The following is a 10,503-nucleotide window of genomic DNA, read 5'->3' as shown; positions in this document are numbered from 1 at the left end:
ACTCGTGGAGAAGAGTGGGTACAGTAAGATAGCAATTAGCTGGTGTAAAAGAGATTTCTTTCTGGAAGATCAACTATATATGAACGAAGTGAAGTAGTGTCGGTCCTTAAGCCTAATTATTCTGTTGAACTCATTTGTGTTGATGAGCTGTCTGATCAACTCCCCTTACTTCATTCTTCCTCCACTAGGTTAAACTCTCGTCTTTCCTGGTTGACAGACAATCTCCTTTACAGGTGGTTTCCGTGTTGTTCTTCCCACTTCTGGTGTCAACCTGGTAAAATACATTTGCTTTTGCAGAATAACGAACGCTACCCAGATATCAAGCCGAAAAGCCTTTCCTATTGTCAAAGCATTGGTCCATTGCCAACGTCTTCAATATATATCCTTCCACTTGCCTCAATGTGAGCATGCGCAATATGCCACGAGATTGTGACGCACGGCGACATCTGGACGATACCATAATGGACAAGAAGGGGGACATATAGTTCAGACAAAAATTAGACCTATGCGTAAGTTTCAGAATGATTGATTACCTACATATAAATATGATGTTTATTAATTGCATCGTAATATAACGCTTTTTTGTGATTTCAAGTGGGATTATTGTGATTTTACCGATTTGAGATATTAATGAGCCCCCTTCCTCGCTCTCTGGTAGTTGGTGTGATCCACAATGGCGGCGGCTCCGCTGAAGCTGTTGTTGACACCGCTGGGGCCGGGACCTGGGTCTGGGCCTGACAGCGGCTCTCGCAGTCTGCGTGCCGCCAACGGCTGCTCGGTCAAGGTGAGTGCGGGCCTCCCAAACGAAGCATTCGGGTCAGTCTCAGACTGGGCTCGGTCTGTGGCTAATTTTCAGGCCTGGTCTCCCCCGCCCCCTGTCCTCCACATATCTCTTGCGTACTCAAAAACACTGGACAAATCCAAATCCAACCCAGTTAAACATCACTCCCTCAGTCTATTCTAGATCATTAGCAAAGCAATGGAATAGCGTCGTCTGCAGCAATTGTCAGTGGGGACCAGAGGACTCTCCACTCGTAGGAGTCACCCCGAGTACAAAGGAAGGTGGTTGTAGTTGTTAGAGGCCAATCATCTCAGTTCAAGAACATCACTAGGCAGGTTAGGTGCAGGAAAGATATTCCTGATGATGAGAACTCCAGAATCAGGAGTCATTGTTTATGGATAAGAGGTAAACCTTTAAGGACTGAGATGAGGAATTTCTTCACCCCAGAGAGTGGTGAGCCTGTGGAATTCACTACCACAGAAAGTGGTTGAAGCTAAAACGTTTTATTTTCAAGAAGGAGATAAATATGCTCTTGTGGCTAACGGGATCATGGGTTAGGGATTAGAATTTTGAGTTCGATGGTCTTACTGAATGGTGGGGCAGTCTTGAGGGGTTAAATGGTCTACTCCTCCTATTGTTTTATTCCTCAGGGTGGATATTTTCTAAGCAACCTGTTCAGAGATAGGACCACTACCACTGCACCACAAGAGCCGAGTTCCTCAGGGTAAATATTTTCAACCACCCTTTCAGACACACCTCTGGTGGGATTTGAACCCACGCTTTATGGCCTAGAGGTAGAGACAGTACTACTGTGCATCAAGAACCATTCCAGTTCCTTGGGATAATGTGATAAATTGACTCATCTTCAGCTGCTTTATCAATGACCTTCGCTCAATCATGAGGTCAGAGGTGGGAATGTTCTCTGATTATTGCCTGTGTTGGCTTGGCTTGATAAATAGTATATAATGTTTGGTGTGAGACAAGTGCAAGGTAAGGACCATTTCCAACAAAAAAAGAATTTAACCATTGCCTCTTGATATGTAATGCCATTGCTGACATCAGAGGCTTGGCATTTTGCAGTGAGTAATTTGCCTGTTGTCTCCTCAATTTTTCCAAGTAACAAGTAAATGACATAATCTGTTTGCGCACCAGCTGTTCGCGACATATATAAATGACTTGGCTGAGAGAACCAAATGCAACATTTCCGAGTTTACTGATGACACAAACTGGGCAAGATTGAGGGTTGCAAGGAGAATGCAAAGGGCCTTCAAGGTGATTTAGATGAGTTGTACCTATTTGCCAACTCATTCAAGAGGTATGGGGAGAAGGTGGGAGTATGGCATTGAGACCGGATACAGGCAATAGTTTCAGATAACCTTATGTTTACATGCGGTATAATGTAGAGGCTGGTTAGTTACATAGTGGGATAGGTAGAATAATAGTAAATCACTAATGACTATTTCAGCAGCAGATGAGCTGAGATAAGGGCAGATTGAGCATTGTCACTGGGGAGGAAACCGGTGGTAAGGATGCATTCAAAAATCATCTCTGGGTAAAATAGGTTGTGAAGCATCTGCTTTAATCTTGGACGAGTAAAAAAGATGGAGTTGGTGGCTAGGCAATGGAGTTTGTGTAGGGACTAAAGATGATGGCTGCACTCTTCCCAATATTTCAACTGCTGCTCATCTGACATGTTGAACATACCCACAGATGGGACCAAGAGAGATGGAGCAGGTAGTATCAGCATAAACATGAAGTTTCCATTTGATGTTGTCAAGGAAGAGTTTGTAGATGTGAAACAGATGAGGGCAAAGATGGAGCTTTGGGGATCCCAAATAATGGAATGGAATAGAAGTCATTGTAGTTGATTCTCTGGCTTTGCGTGGATATGCAAGAATGGAACCATGCTGGTATTGCTCCATCAAAGTGAAAGAGGATGATGATGTCAACTGTACCAAAGGGTGTGAAAGGCCAAGATGGATAAAGAGGAAAGTTTATCTTTGTTGTAGTTGCACAGGCATTTTGGTCATCCAGTGACATCACCACTATGTCAATGTTTTGCCTTGTACACGTGATAATGCAGTATCTCACGTGATAAAGTTGGAATTTGACATGCCAAATTTATAAATTTATGTTCTGTTTTCCAAGCGCTGACATTCCAATAAGTAATCTCCCGAAAAATGCTTTCCTTCTATGGTATCTTAAAAAGAAAGACTTAAAAATATTTATTCTTAAACCCAACATTTGATGTTGATGATTTATCCAGTTTTGTGCAGGACAAAACTAAGTTTCAGCTAATGTTATTGATGGAATCACCTATCGTAGACCAGGCATGTATTATCTCATAAATATACAAAAGTCAGGTTTTTTAAAATGTTTTAGACAAGCTGTATTAATGAAAGACCTAATATTTAAATTGAAAAAATTTTCCATTAGTAATTTTCATTCCGAACCTACAACATAATTCAGCAAAATTAAACCCTGTGTGCATTGTATTTTTTTTAAAAAATGCTGTGTAGTTGAGGTTTGCTGGGTTATTTTATATGTTTATAATATATAATTTGCATCATGTCTTCATTGATTTATTTTTAGTGTTTCTATAATAAGTGAAATAGAGAACTTCTTTGGAAATAAAATTATAGAGAAATTGTAACAAAATTGGTGACATAGACAGTAATATTTTGAAGGCAGTTTAAAGATAGCTACATTACTTGGAATGTTAAAAACGGAGTGGCTTTGGGACTATCCAGTATCAGGAGAAGGCTAGTTGAAGTTTGATCTCTGATCTCTGTTGGAGTGAAAGTAGTAGTATTATAATTTTCCCCTGCCTAACCCAGAAGTATTGATGTCAGTCAATTTCTTTTCACTCCGGATCACACTTTCATTTACCAGGTTGAGGTGAAGTGAAAATGTCATTGAGTTTGGTTGTGATGTTGTTATGTTATATAGCACGGAAATGGACCCTTCGGTCCAACCATCCATGCTGAACATAATCCCAAACTAAACTAGTCCCAGCTGCCTGCTCCTGGCCCATATCCCTCCAAACCTTTCATATTCGTGTAGTTATGTAAGTGTCTTTTAAATTTTATAACTGCGCTGACATCCACCACTTCTGCAGGAAACTCATTCCACACATGAATCACCCTCTACGTATAAAAAAATTTGCCCCACGTCTTATGTAAATCTCTCTGTTCTGACCTTAAAATTATGACCCCTAGTTTTGAAATCCTGCATCCTCGGGAAAAGATGCCTGCCATTAACTTTACATATACCTCTCATAACGTCTATAATTTCACCTCAACCGCCTGTGCTCCAGTGGAAAAAATATCCCAGCCTTTCTTTATAACTTAGACCTTCCATACCCAGCATGTTTGGTTGAATAGCCTTTCAACATTCATTGTCAAACTCTTGAATAAATAGCCAACACTTGGGTCAAAGTACTGGAGGACAGCCAATGATGCTGAAATTCACACCCCAGCAAAGAGCTCTTGGGAGAATAGGACTGTTCGTTTGACCTTTTGATTATGTTGACAATAATAAAAAAGCTGCTTTCCTTCGCCAACAGTTCTATGTGAGCTTTCAGTATAGATTATTGAATAAAAATTGAAGGGGAATTCACTGCTGCTGCCCCTAAAACTAGCAATCCAGCATCTGGGAATTATTTTTGGTTGGTTTACTTCTGTGGTTTATCATGTAGTGCATTTACCCTTTGAGTCTTTTCATTTTTAGGTTCTAGAATGCGGAGTTTGTGAAGATGTATTCTCTCTGCAGGGAGACAAAGTACCTCGCTTGCTCCTTTGCGGTCACACCGTCTGCCACGATTGTCTCACCCGGCTTCCACTACAGGGGAGAGCAATACGTTGTCCATTTGACCGACAGGTGACTGAATTAGGTTGGTCCAGAAATTTGTTTCTAATTATTTTTGAATATTTTTAGGTATCATACCACATGCTTCAGTTTAAAATTTTTATGATTTACTTTTTACAGATTGTCAAGTTTGCATCAGTACTGCAAATTTAATTGAACATTACCTAGCTCTGCTATATCAAATTGCCAGATACTCCTAATATGGTGACATTATGCAATGGTTAGTTAGGCTCTAAATAAAACATTGCAGAATAGTAATTGGGCAGGCAAAACTACAGAAGAATGGTGGGACCGACATTGTATGACGGAAAGGAAGGAATGCACTTACTGTCAATTGAGATGTCCTAAGAAGTTGTACTTCTGTCTTGGCAGTAAAACTTGGTCTTTTGTCAGTGGAAGCTATTGACTTTTAATCACACTATGTTATTTGAGGAGGAACAAAAGAATTCTGGCCAATTGTGCTGGCTAATATTTACTGACAACCAGTATCACCACGACAGATAAACTGGTCATTATTACGTTACTGTTTATGGAGTTTGCTGTATGTAAGTTAGCTGCAGCATTTCCTACATTTACAACTGTGATTATACAGTACTTCAAAAGTATTTCATTGACTATAAAATGCTTTAGAGTGTCCTAAGGTTTAGAGGCACAATATAAATGCCTCATTCCTTTAAATGTTACACTAGAAAACTGCAAGTTTACCATACAAGATTGAAGTAAGTTGTATGAGACAAGAAGCTGCTCGCTACTTTGAATGGGTCTTTGTTGGCAGGTTGAAACCATTTTTGTAGTTATGATGAACTCGCCGTTGTTAATGCTTGTACAGGTTTTCTTTGTCTCAGCATTTTCAAGATCATCTTCACCTCAATGGACCTAGTTTCATTTCATTACTTAGACTATAACTGCAGTGTTTCTTCCCAGTCCAAAACACTTTGAATGACTTAAGGGATGTTTTATTCTACACTATTCTCAGAAGATTTGACAAAGGCTGAATATTAATTCATTTGACAGGTGATTCAGGTGTCTGGGGCTTAAAGAAAAATTTTGCTTTGCTGGAGCTCCTCGAACGTTTGCAGAATGGCACTGCCAATCACCATGGAGCATCTGAAGAGGTTCTTGAAATATCAGGAGAGGTATGTATCGCAGAATAAAAGCAAGCTCCTGCAGGTAGTAGAAATCTGAAATAGAAAACAAAAATTGCTGAAAGCACTCAGCAGGTCAGACAGTATAAAGGAGAGAAACGGAACTGACGTTTCAGGTTGAGTGACTTTTCACCAGTTGTACTACTGGTTTTTGGAACCTTTAGGAGTTAGTGCCAATATGATTTTTATTTCGTTTGTATAAGCTTTCAGTTCTCACCTGCTATACTTTGTGGATGGGTGGGAAATTTTGTTCCTTTTTGTTCCCTAGATAAACGTGTAATGTTTTTCCTAAATAGAGCAGAGATTCACAAGAAATGGGAGTATTTGTTTTGTTAAAACAACAGAACATGATATTGATAACACCGTGTGGAGCGGGAGGAACACAGCAGGCCAGGCAGCATCAGAGGAGCAGGAAAATTAACATTTCGGGTTGGGACCCTTCTTCAGAAATGGGGAGGGGGAAGGCAACTGGGAAATAAATAGAGAAAGGAGGGGTGAGGCTGGGGAAAAGTAGGTGGAGTGGTGATAGGTTGAATGCAGGCAGGGAGTGGAGGGGATTGGTCAGTGGGATGGGTGGGGTGGATAGGTGGGAGAGAAGATGGACAGGTTGTGTCAGATCAAGGAGGTGGGGATGAGGAGGATTTTTGGATGTGGGATGAGGCCAGGTGTGGGGAGATTTTAATTCTCTGTTTAGGCCATTGGTCTGTAGGGTCCCGAGGCAGAATGTGAGGTGCTGCTCCTCCAGTTTGCGGGTGGTGTCATTGTAGGACTGGAAGAGGCCAAGGATTCACGTGTCATCCAGGGAATGGGAGCAGGAGTTAAAATGATTGGTGACCGGAAGGTGTTGTCATCTGTCACGTACAGAGCGCAGATGCTCCACGAAACGGTCCACGAGTCTGTGTTTGATCTCACCGATGTAGAGGTGGCCACATCGGGAGCAAAGGATACAGTAGACCAAGTTGGCGGATGTACAGGTGAACCCCTGTCAGATATGAAAGCTTTGCTTTGGGCCTTGGATGGAGGTGAGGGGGGAGGCGTAGGGGCAGGTGTAGCACTTCCTGCAGTTGCAGGGAAAGGTGCAGGGTGTGGTGGGGTTAGTGGAGAGTGTGGAGCGGACGAGGGAGTCGCGGAGTGAGCAGTCCCTATAAAAGGCAGATAGGGAGGGAAATATCTCTTTGGCCATGGGGTCGGATTGTAGGTGACAGAAGTGGCAAAGAATGATACGCTGGGTGCGGAGGTTGATGGGGTAGTATGTGAATACGTGATATTAATAATTTATTCATGATGCACCCATTAAGTATTGTGCAAAGTATTCTAACGTCTGTTGTTGAGTACCAAATGAAAATACTGTGAATGCTGGAAAAGTTCAGCATGTTTGGTAACGTGTGGAAAGAGAAATAAAGTTAGTGTTTCAGTTCAATGATCTTTCATTAGAATTGTTTCTTTCTGTTTATGCTGCCAGGCTATCTGAGCATTTCCAGAATTTTCTGTTTCATTTATATCAATGATGTAGTGAAGATTTTAGAGCTCTTTAGTCTAGACCATGATCAAATTATAGTAATTTTACGTTATCAGCCAGTAATATTAGTGTATAGTACTTGATGCTTAAACTGGTAAGAATTGGACAGAAAACATTTTAATGTTTCTTAACAGTATATAAACTAACAGTCTACTTTTCAATGTGAATATTTCTGAAGCGCATTATCCGCTGTGATGAAGATGAAAACCACATTGCATCCATGTATTGTACCGTCTGTGCAACTCATCTTTGTGCAGACTGCTCCCAGCTAACACACTCCACACGGACCTTGGCCAAACATCGACGAGTACCTCTGGCTGACAAGCCACATGAGAAAACCATGTGCTCTCAACACCAGGTGCATGTGATTGAGTTTGTTTGTTTAGAAGATGGATGTCAATCCAGTCCCCTAATGTGCTGTGTGTGCAAGGAGTATGCAAAGCATCAAGGTCACAAGGTAGCTATCATTTTGGCTAATATGTTAAGTATACAACTTATAAAATTGATTTTTGTATAGTCTGATCAGAGAAATTAAAAGTGAACAGATACGTTAGTATTTTGAATTCGATGTATTTTGTTGCTGGATTTAAAGCATTAGAAATGACCATTTAGGTTAAAAGTGGAAGGCACCAACACATGGGTCCAACTGTTGTTTATATTCAACTTTAATATCCTATCTTCAGAAAGATTAAACTTCACATAGAAAGTTACAATTTCAGAGAGACTACCTTTCAAAGAAAGAGATTATTTGAAAACCTGTTTCCTTTCTCCCTATAAACAGTTGACTGTGGTATTTGGTATTGGCAAAGAGGAGGGCTGATAGGTCCTTAGCTGATAATCATTCCTGTATTAAACTCCTTTCACTTTTTCCTTTTCTTTTCACTAGTTCAACTAACATTATAAATTCTACTTTACACTAATGTGTTTACCCTTACCTATCTTTTGTTTTTCACTTTCAGTAAAATTCTAAATGTGGGGAAGCAGAACTGTGGATTGTTATGTGGAATTAGGTGAATAGGACAAAGTGGACTCCTCCAAGGTTGTAAAAATGGATGATTTGCATTAATACTTTCCTCCTTTTCTTTGCATCTGAACAACTTGATGTTTAATTGGTTCGTATAAACTCAATGAACATACAGCTTCTGTTAAACAACTTCATACCTCCCACTGCCCAGTTGTCCAATTTCAATCCTTTGCTACTCTTTAAATTCATGAACCAGACTCTTTCAATTTCAGCTAACATATTTTCCTGACACTCGCACGCATAGACATAACAAACTGATGCAGGGTAAAAACAGCCAAGGAGTTAAACTTGTGATTTAAATATTGTTGTGGGAAGAATGGGTTTCGCTTCATGCAACATTGACAAAAGAACTGGGGTAGATGGCAGCTGTACCGGTTACACACACTTCACTTAAACTGTGCTGGGAACAGTGTCCTGATGAATTGAATAACTAGGACTGCAGAGAGGGCTCTAAACTATTTAGAGGGGTTCAATAGGGTGATACATAAGCTTTCAAAGTAAAAAGATAAAGGAGTATTGCATGGTAACTGTTTTATTAACAAAACAGAGTGGGACAGGAAGGGATGGAGTTTACAAACTTTTTTTAAGTAGCAAATAGAGTGAAGGGGAAAGAAAGTGGTAAAAATGCAAAATTATTGGATCCTTATTTGAATGTATATAGTATTTGGAACAAAATAATAAATTAAGTGCACAAATATAAGTTCATGGATATGATCTTATAAACATTATGGAAATATGATTATAAGGAGATCAAACTGACAACTAAATATTCAGGTATAAAAACAGAAATTGCTGGAAAACACATCAGATCTGGCAGCATCTGTGAAGAGGAAGCAGAGTTAACAGTTCGGGTTCGGTGACCCTCCTTCATAACACATATTCAGGTGACATTTTGAAAAGACAGACAGGAAGAGAAGGGCGGTTATTACAGGGCGGAATAAGTATGAAAGCAGGTAATGATTCTGGATTAGATCATATAGAATCCATGTGGGTGAAGGTAAGAAATAACAAGGGAAGAAGACATTTTTGGGAGTAGTGTGTAGGCACCCTATAACAGTAACTGTTTCTCTGTCCTACAGAACAATCGGGATATAATGAGGGCATGTATATAGGCAGCACATTAACCATGGTGACTTTACTGTTCATGTAGATTAGAAAAATCAAATTTGCAAAAGTACCCACAAGGAACAATTCATAGATTGCATTTGACACCTTCTTTTGGAACAATATGTTATCAATCCAACCAGGGGTGGACAGAGATAACAAGGTGTAGAGCTGGATGAACACAGCAGACCAAGCAGCATCAGAGGAGCAGGAAAGCTGACATTTCGGGTCTAGACCCTTCTTCAGAAATGGGGGAGGGGAAGGGGATTCTGAAATAAATAGGGAGCGAGGGGAAGGTGGATAGAAGATGGATAAAGGAGAAGATAGGTGGAGAGGAGACAGACAAGTCAAAGAGGCGGGGGTGGAGCCAGTAAAGGTGAATGTAAGTAGGGAGTTAGAGGGGGATAGGTCAGTCCAGGGAGGACGGACAGGTCAAGGAGGCGGGATGAGGCTGGTAGGCAGGAGATGGCGGTGGGGCTTGAGGCGGGAGGAGGGGATAGGTGAGAGGAAGGACAGGTTAGGGAGGCGGGGACAAGCTGGGCTGGTTTTGGGATGCGGTCGGGGGAGGGGAGATTTTGAAGCTGGTGAAGTCCACATGGATACCATTGGGCTGCAGGGTTCCCAAGCGAAATATGAGGTGCTGTTCCTGCAACCTTCGGGTGGCACCATTGTGGCACTGCAAGAGGCCCAGGATGGATGTGTCATCTAAGGAGTGGGAGGGGGAGTTGAAATGGTTCTCGACTGGGAGGTGCAGTTGTTTGTTGCGAACCGAGCCTAGGTGTTCCACAAAGCATAGGATGTTTTATTGAATACTCCACCAAGGTATAGATTTGAACAATACATGATGCATTGGTAGAATAGCTTTATTTCAGCTGTCTGAGTTCCCTGGAAACTGGTGAATCATATACATCTGTTTACAATTGGTTCTATATGTTATGGCAGAAAAAATAGTTTCTTATTCGACTAAAAAATTATAGTTGATTGAAAGGGACTTCATGAACCGCTTAAGAATTGGGATTGAAAAGGAGAAAGCTTTTAAAATATAGTTCTTCTTCAAAAGTTG

At 40.8% G+C, this 10,503-nt stretch overlaps 1 protein-coding gene across 4 annotated transcripts in view; it reads left to right on the top strand.

Annotated features, from left to right (window-relative positions):
• The first annotated feature begins 665 nt into the window (after positions 1 to 665).
• trim23 (tripartite motif containing 23) overlaps positions 666 to 10,503 on the top strand; it is a 28,953-nt gene continuing 19,115 nt past the window's right edge. For all 4 annotated transcript variants that reach the window (XM_048595047.1, XM_048595036.1, XM_020510261.2 and 1 more), the window contains exons 1-4: positions 666 to 784; positions 4,511 to 4,673; positions 5,663 to 5,784; positions 7,491 to 7,769. In XM_048595047.1, coding sequence (XP_048451004.1) covers positions 674 to 784; positions 4,511 to 4,673; positions 5,663 to 5,784; positions 7,491 to 7,769 — 675 coding nt within the window. In that variant the 5' untranslated portion in view covers positions 666 to 673. The remainder of the gene's footprint in view (positions 785 to 4,510; positions 4,674 to 5,662; positions 5,785 to 7,490; positions 7,770 to 10,503) is intronic.

Source organism: Rhincodon typus, chromosome 1, assembly GCF_021869965.1.
Source record: "Rhincodon typus isolate 14 chromosome 1, sRhiTyp1.1, whole genome shotgun sequence".
Taxonomy (NCBI): domain Eukaryota; kingdom Metazoa; phylum Chordata; class Chondrichthyes; order Orectolobiformes; family Rhincodontidae; genus Rhincodon; species Rhincodon typus.
The sequence above is the reverse complement of the archived record's forward strand: the minus strand, read 5'-3'. Positions and strand labels throughout refer to the sequence as shown.